Genomic DNA, 20,200 nt, shown 5'->3' with positions numbered 1-20,200 from the left:
TCACTGCAGCCTTTCTCCTCCTCCTCAGCTCTCGCCTGCCTGGCTCCCTGCTGCCTGCTCCCCCTTCTTCTCACTGCAGGGTCCCTGGCACTGAGTTTCTAACCTGCTGCTCTAGACTCATCTCTGCTTTTCTCTGCCATACAGAAGGTTTGTTTCCTGTGGATATTGGCTCTGTGAAGAAGGACCACAGTTTTTTGGACGAGGACTCTTTGGGGGCCCTGTGCAGGTAGGGGGGCTAAGGGCTAGGCCTGGGAGGTCATGGGCCTGGCTTGGGGCTTCCTCGTGGGAAAAAAAAGCCATCCTTGCCCCCCTGACAGAGTAACCTGCCTATTAACAAAGCTTATCTGCTGCTCTCATGCTCTTCACTCTTCACTCTGTCTCTGTGCCTGTGATATCCTCACTGCCCACCCCCAGGCACTAGAAAGCCAAGGTCTTTGGCCTTTTATTTCCCTTCAGTTAGAGCCTCCAAACATTCCTCTAATTTGTCCCCCTCTACTTTTTGAGGCCAAACCACGACTTCTTGGATCCATCCTTCTAACTGGCCTTCCTATCTTCCATCTCTGCATTCCCATCCTTGCTCTGATACAACTCCACAAGAGCCATCAGAGTCAGCTTCCCAGTGAGTGCTCCTCTGCTTGAAATATGTCGCCGTCTGCAGAAAGAAGTCTAAAGCTTTTTTAGCATGACACCTGAGGCCTTTTGCAACATGGCTCTGCCCAACCTTATCAGCCTCAGTCTACCCCTCACACATGCACTGGTCTGTTTATTGACCATTTCCCTCTCTACCTTGTCACAGGCTTTGGTTGAAGACTGGGATAGGAGTCTCTGTCTCTCTGTCGATCCAAATCCCATTTCTGTTCTCCAGCAAGACTTCTCTTTGACTGCACCCCCCCTGCCTTCAGGGAAGTTGCTCGTCCCACCCTCTGTGTGCCCTCTATGCCTTCTGTCTGCTCTGTTCTTGAATGTGTCCCATCTCTGTAGTGGCTGTTTTTATTTTTTGTCTCACATCTGTAAGTTCCTAGAGGACAAGAGCCCATAATTTCTACAGCATCATGTCTAGCACTGAAACCTTCATGAACACAGGGACTTGGGAGATGTTTTGATGTCTTGAGCATGTGAAGCAGTGGACGGCATCTTCCTAGTGTCCTAGGCTAGTCCCTGCAGGCTCGGTGGCTTGTGACCCTTGGGTGAACCCTGCTTTGTGTTACTTGCAGGAGGCTGATGACCTTGAACAGTTGTGCCTCGATGAAACTGGAGGTTCATTTTCAATGCAAGCAGGTGAGTTAGGGCAAGGATAGGGTCTGTGGTCTTGTGGCACCATGGCGAACCCAGGACGAACACGAACAACTTATGAAACTAGTCCAGTGTCCTAGGAGGCTGGGCTGTCCAGGGTGGTGCCTTGCTCCAGCCTGGGAGTAGGATGTACGTTTATGAGGCTGCTGGGTTTCGGCTAGCCTGGTCTCAAAGTTGGGGTATGAGAAAAAGTACCCTGACTCATAGCATCACTCAGCCTTATCAGCCCACCACTCCCTCCTGGATTTTCTAATAACTTGACCTAGTGATGGACATCCCTCAGGGAAGTCCATCTGCCTACATGCCTTCTCTGTGATGGCAAAAATTCCTTCACTGGGGGCAGAGACAGAATAATGTGATGGAAAATCATGGCCTATATGATCTTAGAAGATCTTAGAAGTCAGGATGTCCAATCTCACTTCACGAAGTCTTACACTAAGCCTCATTTTCTCCAGCTCTACAATGAATTGAGAGCAGCATTAATACCCTCCAAAAACCTTTCTGACTCTGCTAGTCTGGGATTGTAGGAACTAAGATGGCTCTGAGTCTGCATGTAGCCCTGGAAGGTGGGGAAATGAACCTACCCTTCCCTGGGGTCAGGCTTTATGGGTTTTTCTCTGGAGCTTTTTCCACCAGAGGCCTGCCGTAAACAAGTCGCCAGGGAAACAGGAGAGCCTGGGCTCCTAGCCCCAGCTCTGCACTGACTTTTCAGTGACTTTGGACAAAGTTCTTCCCCTCTCTGTTCCTCAGCGTCCCCACTTTGCAAAGTAGAAAACTAGAAAATGTAAAATATCCTTTCTAGCTCTGGCATTCTGGGATTCTTATCTAAGACTATAGCCTCAAGACTCGCTGGGAGGCTGCTGAGGACAGGATGTCAGGGATGCTTGGATTCCAGCCCTGCTGTGTCATTCACTTGAAAGTGAAATTGTTAGTCCCTCAGTCACGTCTGACTCTTTGGAACCCCATGGACTATAGCCCTTCAGGCTCCTCTGTCCATGGAATTCTCCCGGCAAGAATACTGAAGTGGGTTGCCATGACCTTGGGCAAGCAGCTTCTCATTTGTTTAGGTTTCCCTGTCTGTAAAAATGGGTAGGGATTTCATTGACCAGATGACCACTACCCTCCATCCAGGCTTTCTCCATGACTCCTGGCTTCTTCCGGCACTCCCAGAGTGCCGAGGAGTGCCTCCTACTCTGAGGATGTGTTCTCAGTCAGAGAGCAGGGCCCTTTGCCCCCAAGTCCCCAAAGAGTTTGGAGGCAGAGAGTGGAGCCCAAGAAAGGGCTTGTGGACTGGCTACCCGTGACCCTACCCTGTGATGCTCTTCTCAGAATGAAGACTCAGAGGAGGAAGAGCACTGTACCATCAGCAACCACTGGACCTTTGAGCGAGAAAATAAGCAGTGGTCTCGCATGGGTTCCTCTGACTTGTTGGCCCCAGCAAGCCCTGACCTGCCAGTGACCTCTAGCTGTGAGGGCGTCCTCACTGAGCTTAGTGCCACCTCCCTGCCTGCCATCACTGTGAGCCTACCACCTGAGCCAGCGGATCTGCCCTTGCTAGGCCATTCTTCCAGCCCAAGTCACTGGCCCTTCTTCAGCCCCACTCGGGGCCAGGAGGGCCCCCGGGACAAAACCAAGAAGCACCGTTCCCAGAGCTTCCTCAAGCACCTTGAGTCTCTCAGACGGAAGGAAAAGGGTGGAGGCCGGCAAGCAGATCTGGAGCACAGCTCAGTCACCTCAGAAAAGGTTGCCAAAGCCTTCTCTTTCCGAAGTCGCCATGGCTTCCTCTATCGGGCCAAGAACCAGGCGGCCACATCAGCCAGTGGCAGTGGCGCTGAGACTCAGAGGGCCTGGGAGGCCTGGCCTGTGGCCATGTTCCAGCCTCCTCCGCGGGCACACCAGGGTGATTGCCTGGTGCATGTGCCCAGAGACCACAAACCAGGCACATTCCCTCGTTCCTTGTCCATTGAGAGCCTGTGCCCAGAGGATGGACACCGCCTGGCAGATTGGCAGCCGGGTAGGCACTGGGGCCATGAAGGGCGCCGGGGCTCCTGTGGCTCCACAGGTAGCCACACCAGCATCTATGACAACATGCCAGAGCTGTATCCAGCTGAGCCTGTACTGGCTGGGGCCGAGGCTGAAGAGGAGGAGGAGGAAGGTGGGGACAGCTACACTCACCTGGATGACATCCTCCAGCACGTGTGGGGGTTGCAGCAGCGGGTAGAGCTCTGGTCTCAGGCCATGTGCCCAGACCTGGGGCCTGGAGATAAGGAAGAAGAGGAGGAGGAGGAAGTAGAGGAGGAGGCCACTTCAACAGTAGAAATAGCCACCGATGGAGTGGAAGGCCAGACCGGTGAGGCTCGGACCCAGGGAGAGGCTCCAGCCCTCAGGGAGTCCCTAGCCCTGGGCCAGGTGGATGTGCAACTTGGAGTCCTGGCTCAGCCTCAGACCCCTGCCAAGGCTAAGTTCCTGGCACAGTCAGAGACTGGGGCCCCAGGCTTTGCCCAGGATCATGAGGAGGAGACACATTCAGTGGGAGAACCAACCTCTTCCTCCAGCCTGTCTGTGGAAGAAGGACACGTTTCCGACACTGTGGCCTCCTCCAGTGAGCTGGATAGTAGCAGGAACTCCATGAACGAGGCTGAGGCTACAGGGTCCCCAACTGGACTCCAGACATCAGTATCCCGTGAGCGACGAGATTCAGGTGTCGGGGCCTCACTTACCAGACCCTGCAGGTGGGAGTTCAGGGTAAGGGTGGGGCAAGGATTCTGTTGTCTCTCTTTCTCCCTTCTCCCTTTCCCTCCCCCTCCTCTCATCTCTTCCCTTACCCCTTTTCTCCCCTCCCTTCCTTATCCGCCCTCCATGTCCCCCTTTCCCACTTCCAGTTTTTTAGTCACAAGGCACAGGGGAAAGTTCTTAGGGGCTGAGTGATTGCCTGGCTGCAGCCAGTCCCAGAAGAGAAAAAGAAAGTACGGGACTCGGGAATCTAGAATGTAAGCTTTAGGACCTGCCTCTGCTACGGCCTGTGCAAACTGTAGCTCCTTTTGGGTTTTAGGTAGCCCATGTGTAAATCAAGGGCATTGCAGGAGATGGTCTCTGATCCCCAGCTTCACTATTCTGGGTTTTTCAGAGAAGCCCCTCCCCTGCAGTCTTGAATGGAAGAGGGGCTCATACTGCTTGCTGGCACTAGATGGGCCCGATCTCTGTACCACCCTCCCTGACAACATCTTGGCCTCTGGGCAGCCCTGGAAATCAAGACTAAGCTTCCTCCACCCTGGAGCCCCGCAGCAGTGCTGACAGTGGTCCCATCTCTTTGTATATATTTTCTTTGGCGGGGGGAGGAAAAGGACCAGAAGAACACAACTTTTCCTAAGGTTTGCTGAAACCTGCTCCTCCAGCCTTCTCTACCCCCTCGCCTCTCACTAGGAAGCTCCGTTGGCACAGCTTTCAGAACTCTCACCGGCCCAGCCTCAACTCAGAGTCATTGGAGATCAACCGGCAGTTTGCCAGCCAGATACACCTCCTGCACAAGGGCTCACTGCTGCGGCTCACCACTTTCATGGAGAAGTACACCATCCCCCACAAACAGGGCTGGGTCTGGTGAGTCCTCCTGGGCCAGAGTGGGCACTGAGCTGCTTATCCAGGTCTTAGATCCCTCCCTGCCCCACTCCAGGGTCCTGGGAGGGTCATCCTCAGAAAGTGGGTCAGGCAGGCGGAGCCCTTATGTCAGTGGACTGGTGGGATGTGCTGGGGAACTGGAGAGGCCAGCATGACTCCAGGTGCCTTATTTTCTTTTTTTTTAATCTCAGTTTTATTTATTTATTTACTTTACAATATTGTATTGGTTTTGCCATACATTGACATGAATCCACCATGGGTGTACATGTGTTCCCCATCCTGAACCCCCCTCCCATGTCCCTCCCCATCCCATCCCTCTGGGTCATCCCAGTGCACCAGCCCTGAGCACCCTATATCATGTGTCGAACCTGGACTGGCGATTCGTTTCACATGTGGTAATTTACGTATTTCAATGCCATTCTCCCATATCATCCCACCCTCGCCCTCTCCCACAGAGTCCAAAAGACTGTTCTATACATCTGTGTCTCTTTTGCTGTCTCATATACAGGGTTATCATTGCCATCTTTCTAAATTCCATATATATGCGTTAGTATACTGTATTGGTGTTTTTCTTTCTGGCTTACTTCACTCTGCAGTTTCATCCACCTCATTAGAACTGATTCAAATGTATTCTTTTTAATGGCTGAGTAATACTCCATTGTGTATATGTACCACAGCTTTCTTATCCATTCGTCTGCTGATGGACATCTAGGTTGCTTCCATATCCTGGCTATTATAAACAGTGCTGCAATGAACACTGGGGTACACGTGTCTCTTTCCCTTCTGGTTTCCTCGGTGTGTATGTCCAGCAGTGTGATTGCTGGATCATAAGGCAGTTCTATTTCCAGTTTTTTAAGGAATCTCCACACTGTTCTCCATAGTGGCTGTACTAGTTTGTATTCCCACCAACAGTGTAAGAGAGTTCCCTTTTCTCCACACCCTCTCCAGCATTTATTGCTTGTAGACTTTTGGATTGCAGCCATTCTGACTGGCGTGAAATGGTACCTCATTGTGGTTTTGATTTGCACTTCTCTGATAATGAGTGATGTTGAGCATCTTTTCATGTGCTTGTGAGCCATTCCGGGTGCCTTATGTATGTCTGTGGGAGATGCACATGGGATTTACATGAGTGTGTGCCATGGATGAGGAGGGGGTGAAGGGGGACCCCAGGCCCCCCAGCTATACCTCTTCTATCTCAATTTCCATGCTGCCACTAAGGAGATTGTCCTGAAATGCAGCTTTGGTGATCATTTTCCTGATAAAACCCTCCTGTGTCAAAGAATAAGATCCGGCTTCCTTCCCATCATGATCCTTTCACATTTCAACCCTGCCTCATCTGTCAGGGTCTTTATTCTACCATGCCCAAACAACACCACCATTCAGGCCAGCAGACCAGTCACCCTTCTCTGAATGTAGAATTTGGTTCCTGCCTCTTTACCTTTGACCATGCTCTTCTGTCTGCCTGGAATGTCTTTTTTCCCCATTTCTCCTGTGGGACAATGCCTACCTATCCCTCAAGAGCTGGCTGAATTTCTACCTTCCCTCTGAAGCCTTCCCTGACCTGCTAGGTATAGTTACCCTCCCTTGTGGGTCTTCCTTAAGTTCTTGGCTCACTTCTGGCCATGTGTATTGTCACTGCCTATCAATGCAGTCATCTCCTTGACCAGACTGAGAGCTCCCTGTGTTCCTCTGGGACTCCCTAGGACTTGGCCTAGAGTGGATGCTCAATGAATGTTGACTCTGGGCAGCTGGACCTGAGTTCCCAAGACTAGAGACAGTCTCCAAGCTGTGTCTGGGCCTACCCTGTCCCCATTCCTGATCTTTTATCTCTCCCTTGAATAGGTCAGTCCCCAAGTTCATGAAGAGGAACAAGACACCAAACTACCGGGGCCAGCAGGTATTTGGGGTGCCACCCCTCATTCATGTGCAGCGCACAGGCCAGCCACTGCCCCAGAGCATTCAGCAAGCCATGCGCTACCTGCGTAGCCAGTGCCTGGACCAGGTGAGGCCTTCCAGGGAGCATGAGGAGAGATGGCAATGGGAAAGAAGTCCAAGGCTGAGGGATCGGGGAGGGAAGCCACTCTGGCCTTCCTCCTGGGTCGGGCTGGCCCAACGGAGACTTTTCCTATATTCATGAAGGCCAAAGAAGGATGGACCCAAGCTCCCTTTCACCTGGCTCTGTGCCAGCTTTTTCTTGCCCAAGTGCAGTAGCCCCCATCTACCAGGAGCCTGCCTTAGCCTAGGACCTTGTTTTCCTACTCATCTCCCTTAAGGCCATCTCTTTCCTTGGACCCAAAGCTATAAAAACTCATCTTTTTGGTTTTTCCACTTCTCTCCTACCCTGCCTAGCAGGAAGCTTGCCAGGCTTGGGGGTCTCCGGGGTGCCCTACACTCCTGATACCTAGTCTATGGCTGGCCTCACAGTCTCCTTCCCTCCCCCCCATGGGCCAGGTGGGCATCTTCCGCAAGTCTGGGGTGAAGTCCAGGATCCAGACCCTGCGTCAAATGAATGAGACCTCCCCTGACAACGTCTGCTATGAGGGTCAGTCAGCCTATGATGTGGCTGACTTACTGAAGCAGTATTTCCGGGACCTGCCCGAGCCCATCTTCACCAGCAAGCTTACTACCACTTTCCTGCAGATCTACCAGCGTGAGTCACCCACCTATCCCCGGTAACTTGCCAGATTCTCAGCCTTCCTGAATCCTAGGGTTTGTGGAAGATAAACCTTGTGCAGGCAAGTATAGCCATGCCCATGAGCTCAGTGAAAGATTTTCTATGCCGAGTTGTAAGGTTGTTAAAGACCACATTGTATTCCCCAAACCCATTATATGGAAGGATAGACTGAGGCCCTGAAGAAAGGCAGGGACTTCCACGAGGGTACACTTCACATTAGAGCCAGGCTTGATCTAGCACCCAGAGACCCCCCCAGAGTCCACCTTCCCCCTCACCAATTTCACATTGGGATTGCTGTGCCTTCTGCATTCCTGGAATGCAGAGGCTCTTGGGGAATAAGGAAACCCTTCTGTCATGCCTTCCTCACAGTCCTCCCCAAGGATCAGTGGTTGGCAGCCACACAAGCCGCCACCTTGCTGCTCCCCGATGAGAACCGAGAGGTACTACAGACCCTGCTCTATTTCCTAAGTGACATTGCCTCTGCTGAGGAGAACCAGATGACAGCCGGTAACTTGGCAGTGTGCCTGGCACCTTCTATTTTCCACCTCAACGTCTCCAAGAAGGATAACCCCTCACCCAGGTGAAACAGGGCAGGGCATGGCAGGGAGGGTTTGGGGCTCATTGGCTTTTTGGCCCTGGTTGGCTGGCACGGCAGTTCCCAGGCATCACCACAAGGGGTCAGTCTGACTCTTCAGGGGCCTGGGGCTGGTTGGACGCTGTGAAGCAGGGGCTTGGAAAGGGCAACAGATTGTTTTGTGTTCAGGACTGGCAAGCAGGCTTCTGGGGAGCTTGTCTTGTGCCCTTATGCCATCTTCTCTTCCTGGCCCTCTCTTCCTGGCCCTTCCCTCCAGGATCAAGAGCAAACGCAGCCTAGTTGGCCGGCCAGGCCCTAGGGACTTAAGTGAGAACATGGCTGCCACCCAGGGCTTATCACACATGATCAGTGACTGCAAGAAACTTTTCCAGGTGAGTCACTCTAGGCCATGTTGCCTACTTCCCAGACCCAGTAGAACCAACATACCTGACCTTTGCAGCCTAAATCAGGGATAGGGCCGATCTTGACCACATATGCCTCAATCTCCTACTTTCAGCTCTTCCCCTGTAGTTTTTCATCTACCACCCTGCAGCATCCAGAGCTCTGCTCCCTTAAAATGAACCTGGCAGACCCCATAGGCTCTAGGACCGGAGGTTCCTGACCTTCTGCCACTCCCCCTGGCCCCCAACCCAGTCTGTGTATGCCCTCCCAGGTGCCCCAAGACATGGTGCTGCAACTGTGTGGCTCCTACAGTGCGGCCGAACTCAGCCCTCCAGGCCCAGCCCTGGCTGAACTGCGGCAGGCCCGGGCTGCTGGTGTAAGCCTGAGCCTCTATATGGAAGAGAGCATCCAGGAGCTGCTGCACAATGCTGCTGAGCGCTTCAAGGGCTGGATGAGCATGCCGGGGCCCCAGCACACGGAGCTGGCTTGCAAGAAGGTGAGGACCTTGCTGCCCAGGCTGGCCATGGGACCAAGAGGGGGCAGAGCACAGGCTGTGTGCAAGGATCCCCAAGGAAGGAGCTGCCCCGCCTCTCACTGTGCTTCTGCATGGAGAATGGAGAATGGCAGGCAGCAGAGCAAGCACCATAAGGAAGTGAGAAGCAAGCGAGACCAGGGCTCTGTCTTGGGGAGCACCTGCTGGCATTACCTTCCCGAAGGCTCCTTCCAGAAGGCCGCACTGACTAAAAGGTCACTACTTTTAGAGCCTCACTCCCATCCCTCCCTGCACCGCAGTCATGCTGAGCTCCTTACATTTCCACCTTTGTGCTTCTTACCGCTGCTGTTCTTCTGCCAGGACAGACCTGCCCCAAGCATTATATTTCCCCAGCCATTTCCAGCCCCAACTTGATATGCCCCCTCCTCTGTTCAAAGGCTCCAGTCATGCCCCAGGCTGGAGGTAACTTCTCTCTGTCCTTCTTGACATGAGCCATGTTCCTTCTCCAATTCTGATTATAAGTAAGGCCACAAGTCCGAGGTTTGCCATGGTCATAGTAAAAACCCCCTCACAGGATCAGGGTAAGAGGCTTGTACAGGGTCTGGCACATGCAAAAGGCACCAGGAGTGGCAGCTTTTGTTGCTTTGCACGTGCTCCACTTGCCATGGTAGGTGGAGGAGTTCATTGAGGATGACCATCATCATTGGTTCCAGAAATTCCAAGCACTGTGCCCATTGCTTGGTAGAGCCTAGTAGGCCTTGGAGAATATGTGTCCTGTCATCTTTTGTGCTCTTGAGCAGGCAGAGGAGCAGAAATCTGAAAAGGAGGAAGAGGACAGGAAACACAGGGCTGGTCTGTCTGGATCTGGCTGGAGTTAGCGGAGTAGCCCTGCAGCCTTCCCTTGTTGGGGGCTGGAGTGAGGGTAGGCCGTTGCCCAGGGGTGGAGTGGGAGTTCTCCAGGCCTGACAGCCGCCCCTGTCCCTCCTCTTGTTGCTCACAGGCACCAGACGGGCACCCGCTGCGCGTGTGGAAGGCATCCACAGAAGTGGCAGCCCCTCCAGCCGTGGTGCTACACCGTGTCCTGCGGGAGAGGGCCCTCTGGGATGAGGATCTCCTGCGGGCCCAGGTGTTGGAAGCCCTGATGCCGGGTGTGGAGCTGTACCACTATGTCACTGACAGCATGGCACCCCATCCCTGCCGTGACTTTGTGGTGCTCCGGTGAGGGGCATGAGCTGTCACTCTTGTGTGCTTGGGGGACTGGGGAGGTGGGGAGGAAACCAGTGCCAGGAAGCTGAATGTGTGCATCCCTTCCCCACAGGATGTGGCGCTCTGACCTGCCCCGTGGGGGTTGCCTCCTCGTGTCTCAGTCCCTGGATCCTGAGCAGCCTGTGCCGGAGTCGGGGGTGCGGGCTCTGATGCTCACGTCCCAGTACCTCATGGAACCCTGTGGCCTGGGCCGCTCCCGGCTCACTCACATCTGCCGTGCTGACCTCAGGTACAAAGCCCCCTCAGCCCTGGTGTCCCTTGCCCCTGCCCCGCCCCATGCCCCTGATCCTAGGAGGCAAGTCCTATCTTCCTTGTCCCTGGAAGGGGCTCAAAGGAAGAACCCACAACTCACGCCTTCCTGCTTCTACCTCCTCAGGGGCCGTTCTCCTGACTGGTACAACAAAGTCTTCGGACACCTGTGCGCCATGGAGGTGGCAAAGATCCGGGATTCCTTCCCGACCCTGCAGGCAGCTGGCCCTGAGACAAAGTTGTGAGCCTCAGCCTGATCCCAGAGTGCCACTGCTCAGGCCCCCTGGCACAAAGGCAGTGAGGGGGGGATGAGAGCAGAGAGCTCCCAGATGGATGCTGCTCCTAAGGGTAGAGGCAAGGCCACGCAGTCCCCTTTACTTCCTGAAGTTCCTCCATATGTACAAGGGAGGAAAAGAGAATTTCGGTGTCCGCTCTCCATTCCACCTCCACCCCTGAACTTGTGTTCTGCCCTTCTGAGAGAAAGGAGTCATTTTCAGAGCAGGAAGACAGCTACTGCCCTCTGGGTCCATGGGGCGACCAGTCAGTCTAAAGTCTTCTCAGCTCTCCTGCCTGTGGGTTGAGGAGGCAGAGAGCAGTGTGTGCTCCCAGCTCTCTGCTATTCCGAGAGGTTAAGTCATCCTGTTTGCTGCTAGGGTCCTTTTGAGGTTGGACAGGAGGTTCTGGTCTTGCCTTTGGGCCCAGCACTGATCCTGAACTGGCTTTTGCAGAGAAATTGAACTGGAGTGGACAGGCACAGGGGCAGAGCACAGCACAGCCCCAACCACCATGAGCTGTTTGATTTGTGTAAATAAGATGCTGATTTTTACGAGGCTGATTTAAGGAGGGGGCAACGATGGGTCCCAGTAGGTGACATGACGATTTGGGTTAGCTTGGGATGTGAGAGTGGGGAGAACCTTCCTTTATCAGATCTCAAGAGACCAATGAGCCAGTCTCCCCTGACTTGGGCCCCATACTTTATCTGCCACTCCCTGGGGTCCCATGTAGCCGTTGGCCATGCACTGCCATGTCTAGTGAGTAAACAGACACCGCACAGGCTGAATAAAAGCAGATGGTGGTGAGGAGACACTATCTGTGTTTGTATCACTTTTTCTGCTCTTCTTGCCTGTGGTAGCAGGCTGATATGACAGCCCCTCCCTCCAGCAGAGACCTGGCCCCTGGTTCAAGCAGCCAGCCCGTCAGATGGAAGGGCTTAGTGTCATCTCAGCCCACTGGGACTTGATCCAAACCTGATCTATCCCACCTACCAGTCATGTTGGTTCACATGCAAAGTCAAATGCCAAACGCCAACTGGTGCTTTGTTATTTTTGGCTGAATAAACTGTAGTGGGATGGGTTCCAGCCAACCAGTTGTAATGTTTAAACCTATCTATTTTATTTGTACCTATAAATACTGTACAGTCAGTATTGTATCAATATTAAAACTGTGTTATGTACATATAGATAAATATATATATATTATACAGTCACATCTATCTATATATACACACACACATATTCTATCATGAGTGTACCATAATCTGTGGGTGGGGGCAGAGGTCTAGCAAGCCTTGGGGGGCAGGGCACTTAAGATGAGACAGGGGAGGTGGAGAGCACAGTCCATGTGATACCCCCCAGTGCAACAATAAAGCATTCCTAGAGATGCACTCTACCTGTGTGGTTGTCTTTGCGGAGGTGATTGGCCAGGGACAAGGGACAAGTTACGATGCAAGTTCAGTTCAACTTCAGGCTCAGATGTTGTGAACATTAACACAGGACACCAGGGGAGGCCGCAGGAAAAATGGGGAAAGGCTTCAGTCTTTCTCTTTGGGAGTTTATTGGGGCTGGGGGGAGGTAGGATTCCAAGAAGTAGGGCTTCAGTAGAAGCCACAAACCCTATTCCCTGACTTGACCAGGTCCCCTATCTGAGCAGCTCCTAAGCATGACCTTATGCATACTAATGATAGCCCTATGGAGGGATGCCTTTGGCTGTGCTGTCCTTTCTTCCTCTGTTGCGCACAGCTCAAGCTGATGGATAAAGAGTTATGACCCAGTCTCAGGAAGCTTGGGGACCCTGTTCTACCCACAAGACATGTCTCAGCGCCTCAGGGCAGCCCCTGATTTGGCTCCAGTGACCAGCAAAGAGAGGCCTCCTCATATTGACTTCCTGTAGGAAGCACTTTTTTGGTCACATTGCTGTAGCCATAAAATTCCCAAGCTCTGAGGGGCAGCTGGAGAGAGTATAGGCTTTCCAACCAGTCTGTTTGCACCCTTTGAGTACTGTTGAGCAGCCTGGAGAAAACAAGTCCTGCTCGCTTGCTCACGGTGTCTCTCTCTCTCTCTCTCTCTCTCTCTCTCTCGGAACCTCAGCTTCCTCTTGGGCCAAACAGGCCAGTGATCACCTCGTCACAAGTCTGACTTGGTAAATGTTCAACATGGCCCATCCCAGTCTGTACCTCTACCCTGCCTGAACAGATCAGGGTACTTTTCAAGTCCCTTTCTCTGTCACCTTCTTCCAATCTCTTCTGGGTTCAGCCATACATACATGTCATTGGCCTTTCCTCACTGCTGCTGCCTGGGGGTCTTGGCTAGACCTGGAAGAGAGTGGAGCAGAGGGCCTGTTAGCCCCTTGACTTTGGGAAAACAATGAAGGCAACCCAGGTATGATGGTAGGATAGGAAATCACTCAAGCAGCTCTGGTGTTAGGCAACACTGGTGTGAAGCCCAAGCCAGTACTTTTCCAGGCAGGCAGCTAGGGGACCTTCTGGCACAGTGCTGCCCCACTTGGTCATGGAAGGAGGCCATGGTGATGGTAACAGAGAATGAGGTTGAGCATGCTGTTCATGGGTGGCATGAAATTGACCTCCCAGGTGATGGCCACTAGGAGACAGAAAAGAGTTACAGAGGAGGCTCTTAGAAGGGCCAGAGAATTCTAGTCTTTCAGCTCTGGACTCTGAGGCCCTGGACCAGTTGCCTGGTGTGGCTCCTCCATGTTTGTCTTTCTGAGAGAGGTAGTACCAAGCAGGGGAGCTTCTCCGGGCCTTAGTGTTATTCCCCTGCGTAAAGCAGAGGCTTCCATTCCTCCATCCCTGCCTCTCTGCCTGGCCCGCCATGCAGTCTGTGAATGGACTGCCATAGCTTATAGACGTGGGAGTAGATGTCATGATGATGAGGGTCACCCAGGCCGCTCCCACACATGGCAGGCACCACTCATGGCCATTTGTAACCCTCAGTCTTATATCTTGATCCACCTTGAGTTGGCCTTGCCCTGTTGCCAGAGAATTTTCATCTTCAAATTCCCAACCCATATAGTTCCCCAGATCCACTACTTCAATGAAACCAGACTGTGGGTGAATCCCACATGGGAACTGGACAATCTATCTGCGAGCATCAATTTGTTATTTTCTAGTCTCCAGTGCCCTGTTGCCAGAGTGGCTGAGGGTAGATGGTAGACAAACCCAGACAAGATCTATCATCACCGGGTTCTGTGACTTTAAGTGGCACATGAAACCTTTCTGATTTGGTTTTTCTCACAGAAGACAAGGCTAATGATTGTTTGTGTCTTTAAGGTTGTTGTCATATTTAAATAAACCAATGATTGTGAATATGGCTACACAGTGCCTAGGACATGGCAGACATGAATAAATCATAGTCTCCCCTGTCCTGCCTCCTCCCTGCCAATCAGCCTCTGTGGAGGGCTTGGGCCTGGGTGTTTGGCTGGGTGGGGTTGGGCTACATATGCATATCATTTCCTGACTTGCACCAAAGCCCCACCTACCCTTTTGACTCTCAGACCCCCACAACCTTGGCTTTCACCATTCTGGACACAGCTACCTCTTGACCAGGCCCTAAATATCCTGGTGATCTCTTTGTGTCCTAACCACTGATTGGTTTTCACCCTACTTCCTCCTGAAGAAGTTGGCCCCATGGGCTGATCTTCCTGTTTATCCGTCCATGCCTTCCTTTCTTATCCTGTCCCCTCTGTCTCACCTTGTTCATTAGGGACCTCGCTGACATCCATTGTTTCAGTTTAAACCTCTGTGCAGATGCCCCTACCATCATGACTGACAGCTCCATCACTTCTTTTGGCTCTGGCCAATATTTCCCACTGTATAAATGGACCTTTCCACCTGGAGGCCCCACCTGCATATGAAACTTAACAGGCTCAAGCCAAACTCACCATCTTCCCACACACAGTCTGCTCCTTGCTTCCTGCTCTGTCTCAACTTGTGGTGCTGTCTCTTCCTGGCTGCCCAGCTCAGATCCCCACATCAGCCATGATCCCTCCTTCTTTCTCAACCAATGCATCCATCCATACATTCATTCAACTTCTCATCCATTCTGCCATTTGACATGTAGTTGTGGAATGTCAGTTTTTTGCCAGACTCTGCTGAAGCACAGAGAATACATCAGTTAACAAGACTGATAAGATTCTCACCTGCCTTTAGTGCCCATTCTAGTAGATGGATGGGTGGAGGGAGGTGGATAAGCTAACTTCAGCTATGATAATGGTGATGAAGGCATTAAAACCTGCTGAGGTAATAGTGACTGAGCACTTACTCCAATAGGGTGGTCACAGAGGGCCTTTTTGAGCAGGTGATATGGAAGCCAAGACCCGAGGAGAAGGAATGGGCCATGCAAAGATTTAGGGTAAAGAGTTATGGGCAGAAGAAATACAGAGCAAGTACCATGACTTTAAGGTGGAGACAGAGTTGACATTCCCAAGTCAGGGTGGCTGGGGTGCAGGGAGTGGGGGAAAGTGGGAGAAGATGGGGTCAAAGATGTAGGGCCAGATCACGTGGGCCTAATGAGGAAATAGCCACATCTGGTTGAGTCTTGCTGCAAGCCGTCCCCCTTTCAGCCCCTGCCCCAGTGTCTGCAACAACCCAGTTCACTGTGCATTTCTTTCTACATGGATATTCAGCAGAGGTCCTTACCTCCTGTCTCTCCTCTTGCAGCCTTTTCCACCTATACCTCATACTAGGTTAATCTTCCAAAGTCGAGTGTCTTTCTGACTCAAAAACTGTCAGTGCCTCCACTTTCCTTCCCCCTCCAGTTGACTACTAAACTATGGCATTCAGGACCCCACAATGCAGCCTTGATCTGTCCACCAGGTTTCTTCCCCCTTCACTTCTGTTCTCCAGCCATGTCCTGGGCATGCTCCTTTAGTTCCTTTTTGTAGGACTATCTTGGACTCAGTAGACCCAGGTTCAAGTCTCTGCCAGTTCTTAGCTGTGGGGCTATGGACAAATCATTTAATCTTTTGGGGCCCCGGTTTCCCTGCACATAACTAAAACAAGCTTCAGAGAGATGTGTGAACTACTTAGCAAGGTAGGTTGATTATTGCAAGGTACTCTCACCCTCCAGCCTCACCAGTCTGGCAACACTCAGGCCCAATATGTCTCTACAATAAAGTCATTCCCAGAACTTCTAGCAAGGTTTGTTCTGTCCCTCCTCTGAGTTGCCATTGCCCTTTGCATCTAAGACCTCCATCTTGCTGATGCCTCATCTTAGGATTCTTTGGGTACCAGTCACATTGCCAGTATCCCCATTAATTTGGGAGCACCTGGGATCCTGATCCTGGTGAGATTCGTCTCTGAGTCCTTCATAGTGCCCAGCTTGAGGAGGCTGGGAGGTCCAGGGAAGGCATCTGGAGACACAGAAGTGGGATCAAGTTCTGGTTCTGCCACTTGTTAGCAGTGTGAACTTGACTCTGAGCCTCATCTGTAAAATGGGTTCAGGAATGCCTACCTCTCTACGGTGTCGCAAGGAACCCACATATCCAGTACAGTGCCCAGTATAGTCCTAGGCAGAAAGGGACCACTTCCCTGTGTTTCCTGTGTAGGCTCCTTTACTCCAAGCCCTTGCTGTCCAAGTCCCACTCCCTGCAACTTGGTTTGCCCTCTTCTATCCTCTCTGTTTACACCCTTCCAGGCTCAGCTAGCCTCCCCCACCCAGCCTGCCTCTGAGCTCATGAAGTATTTTTTTGAGTGGAATTTTATCACATAAAACTGACCTCAAATGTACAAGCTCATCTCTTCGTCTAGGCTATGACATCCAGAACAGGGGCCAAGTGAGAGGCATCTCTGTAGTTCCAGTGGCCAGCACCGGGTCTGGTCTAGAAGAGCCAACATCAGGGAGCTCAGGGAGTGTGTACTGAATGCAACTGAATGTGTGTAGGAGCAGGGAGACATGAAAGAACATGAAATTGGGGTTGTGGGAATGGGAAGGGGCCCTGGAGCTCGAAGGAACCTGGGGAAGGTTGAGTAAGGACTGCAACAAACTTCCGCCACCCAGGAGGGAGCACATGGATACTGATTGCTGACTCTATACCAGGCCCACACAGGATATCCTTTAACTTCAAAATTCCCCTGTGCATTGTTATCATCCCCTTTTCCTGGATGGAGATCTGAGAGTCTGAGAGGCAAGGAGACTTACCCTGGGGTGCACAGCAAGCAAGTGGCTCAGCTGGGACTTCCGCCCAGACTCCCAAGGTTGTCTTCTTCCCACTCCCCCCCGAGAGCGAAGTGAGAGGATGCTCCCACCTCTTGCTGGTAGTGTCAGTGTGTCTGCTAGAATGGTGGAGAGGGAGCCGCGAGTGGTAAGCATGAGAGCTATTGAACAGGGGGGAAAAGCATTTGAGGAAAGCTGAAACCAGGATGGAGGGCAGAGGGACAGGGCTGCAGGGATGCACACTAGTCATGGAAGTTACTTTCCTCTGCCCCAGGCCACCCCCACAGGCTGCTGGGGGTTGGTCTGCCTGCCCCTAGGATTCCTGCCCTGCCCAAGAAGGACCATAGGGTGGCCTTGGGCTGCTGCAGCCTCTAGACAGGTGGATGTTATCTCAAGCTAATGGAAAAGGCCTGGGATTGAGCACAGACTGGGGTAGCATATGGACTTTCAAGGCCCTGCCTACTTTTGTCTTCATAGGCCCTTCCTTCCTAAACAACATTTTAAAATTGCATTGATATAAAGACAAATATTGTCTGGGCTAGACTAATCATTATAAATATATCCATTGGCATTATATTCATTTTTCTCTTCTGATAATAAAATAAAGTTAAAACATTTTTGTGGGCCCTGGATGCTGGGCCTACAAAACTAATAATAAGCTGGACCTTGCAGAGGGCAACACAGAAGCTATAAATGAGTAAAAACACCTCTGCTCAGGGGGAGAGAGGTCCTGAGGCCTGAACAGCTGGGTGTCTATCTTTACATTTCTCTTTGGGTGCATTGAACAAGCATGTGGACACCCTTATCATTTCCCGGCTCTACCCCAGCTATACTTCCTAGTCCAGAGAGGCAAGCAAGTGCCTGTCAGGGCCTCTAACTGGCTTATATGACCTCAGACAAACTCTTTGCTGTCAGATGACAGTGATTTATGGCCCCAAGCTCCTGACTGGGAGGCAGAGCCCCCAGCTCCTAGCTTCCCCTCTGAAGGGCCGGGGAAGAACTGAGCCTGGCCTAAGACTGGCCTCCTTCCAACAAGCTCCCCCAGGGGGCGGAGTCAGCTGAACCAGTGGCTCCAGCTTGTCCCTGGGGTGGGACATGTTGTCCAGGTCACAGAAAAATATCAGCATAAACAAGCACTGATTGTGTAGTCAGAGGAAATGGCCATGTCCCGGCCTGTGACAGCTTTATGAGGAGGGGAAGCAGAGTTGAGGGGAGACAAAGATAGGGGGTGGAGGGGCAGGGTGCTGAGAAGGGAGACAGGGCCCAGGGCCCAGGGCAAGGAGGGGGAGTCACAGAAATGAAACCCAGCCTGCTCCTCCTCAGTGTAGTTGACTCAGTTTGCCTCTCTGTTTTCTCATTAGATGCTCACAAAACCTCTGGTGGCTCAGACAGTAGAGAATCGGCCTGCAATGAGGGAGACCTGGGTTTGATCCCTGGATTGGGAAAGGAGGGCATGGCAACCCACTCCACTATTCTTGCCTGTATAATCCCATGGACAGAGGGGCCTGGCAGACTGTAGTCCATAGGGTTGCACAGAGTCAGACATGACTGAAGCAACTTAGCATGCATGTGGGGATGGGTCTGGAGCAGAGGCTTGCCCCTACATGCCCAGAGGGAGACTTTTCATTTAATTAATCAGGAATTTCAAGAGGAGAAAGCCAGGAGCTTGGGGCTCAGCCATGGTGTGAGCACCTAGCAGGACAGGCAAAGTCTTAGAAAGACCCAGCTGGGCTACAAAATGTAAGTGATGCATTGGCCTAGGACTTGGCATTGAAAATCTAGTTTTACTACTGATATACTGGTGAGTCCCAGTGTCCTCCGCCAGCCTCTGTCCCCTTCCTTCCCACCAGCTCTCACCCCAAGCCACCTGAGTCCTGAGGTCTTGTGTGGATGGGAGTGTCCAGGCCTAGCCACCAAGTGTTAGCCCTGGAGTTACAGGATTTAGTGGAAACAGGAAAGGAACATGGCAGAGAAAAGCCATCAGAGAGGTACTGGGAGCTTTGGAGATGGACTAGCCCACCACATGGTAGCCTTTCCAGAAAAGGGAAGCAGAACCACAGTAGCTGCCTTCAGTCTAACCCAGTGCTTCTCAATGGAAGGCAATCTTGCCTCCCAGGGGACATTTGACAATATCTGGAAATGCTTTTGATTGTCACAGCTAAGGGGTGGCGGGGGGGAGGCGTGTGCCAATGGCACATGGAATGGCAGAGAGGCCAGGGATGCTGCTGCTTAGAACACAGGACTGGCTCCATAACAGAATTTCCCCAGCCCCCAAACACCTATAGTGCCAGGGCTGAGAACCCCTGGTCTAACCCAAAGCCTTCTGACTGTGATTGGGGTTAACTGGCCAAGACCGAAGTCTAGAGCTCAAGAGTGAGAAGGTAAAGGGAGAAGAAAAGAAGGGCTACAGGGAACTGACTGTACCACATAGCCCTGCTCTCGGAGCTCTAAAGGAGCAGCCCTCACAACCACTGCAGCTTGGGCAGCTGGGTGCAGAGAGAAATGGCAGGATGTAAGGAGAGAATTATCAAGCTGGTGCCTTGGCAGTGGCAAGCAAACAGACAAGATTGAGTACCCTCCAGGAGCTCAACACTCCACCAGACACCCAGGGAAGGACAGTACCTAAGAGTCATCTCTCACAGCCACACAGTCCTTTACATCCAACTATGCACTGCTCTGTCCACTGGCTTCTGTGGTTCTCATCAGTGCTTCAGGGATAGGCAGGATGAAGGTGCTTCTGTCTGCTCTGGGGTAGTAGAAAAAACCCTACTCCATGAGTCAGGAGCCGTGAAGTTGTGAGGGGTCTCGACTCAACTCTTTTGCTTCTCAGCTATGTGACCCTGAGCAAGACCTCTACAACCAGCTCTTTTTCTAAGCCCGCAGGATCTAGGAGGCTGAACCAGAGTATGCCCTCCACATTCTCCATCAGAGGGTAGATGTGGGGGCTTCTGGGCTCCTGTTCCCTGAGAAGAAGCCCCTGGCCCTCTCCTGGGTATGGGTATAGAGAGCTTCTTGTGGCTCAGAGGGTAAAGCGTGCCTATGCATATACACGTGTGCCCATGGACATGTGTGTTGCACACACATACTCATGTGTGCACACACAAAGTCATAGACACAATCCAGACTCTTTGTTCCCTGGCTCAAGCAAATGTGAGGAGAAGAATGGATAGAATCAAGAACTTACA

General features: G+C 52.2%; 1 protein-coding gene across 3 annotated transcripts in view; it reads left to right on the top strand.

Annotated features, from left to right (window-relative positions):
• Positions 1–12,211, top strand: part of STARD8 (StAR related lipid transfer domain containing 8) — an 82,025-nt gene extending 69,814 nt beyond the window's left edge. For 2 of the 3 annotated variants that reach the window (XM_070365404.1, XM_070365405.1), the window contains 12 exons: positions 145–226; positions 1,215–1,278; positions 2,623–4,025; positions 4,717–4,890; positions 6,751–6,910; positions 7,360–7,558; positions 7,952–8,162; positions 8,434–8,548; positions 8,830–9,054; positions 10,052–10,269; positions 10,370–10,546; positions 10,694–12,211. In XM_070365404.1, coding sequence (XP_070221505.1) covers positions 145–226; positions 1,215–1,278; positions 2,623–4,025; positions 4,717–4,890; positions 6,751–6,910; positions 7,360–7,558; positions 7,952–8,162; positions 8,434–8,548; positions 8,830–9,054; positions 10,052–10,269; positions 10,370–10,546; positions 10,694–10,811 — 3,146 coding nt within the window. In that variant the 3' untranslated portion in view covers positions 10,812–12,211. The remainder of the gene's footprint in view (positions 1–144; positions 227–1,214; positions 1,279–2,622; positions 4,026–4,716; positions 4,891–6,750; positions 6,911–7,359; positions 7,559–7,951; positions 8,163–8,433; positions 8,549–8,829; positions 9,055–10,051; positions 10,270–10,369; positions 10,547–10,693) is intronic. The other variant, XM_070365406.1, reaches the window with a different exon arrangement.
• The last annotated feature ends 7,989 nt before the right edge of the window (positions 12,212–20,200 follow it).

Source organism: Bos mutus, chromosome X (assembly GCF_027580195.1).
Source record: "Bos mutus isolate GX-2022 chromosome X, NWIPB_WYAK_1.1, whole genome shotgun sequence".
NCBI lineage: Eukaryota > Metazoa > Chordata > Mammalia > Artiodactyla > Bovidae > Bos > Bos mutus.
This window is presented reverse-complemented; position numbering and strand designations above follow the sequence as displayed.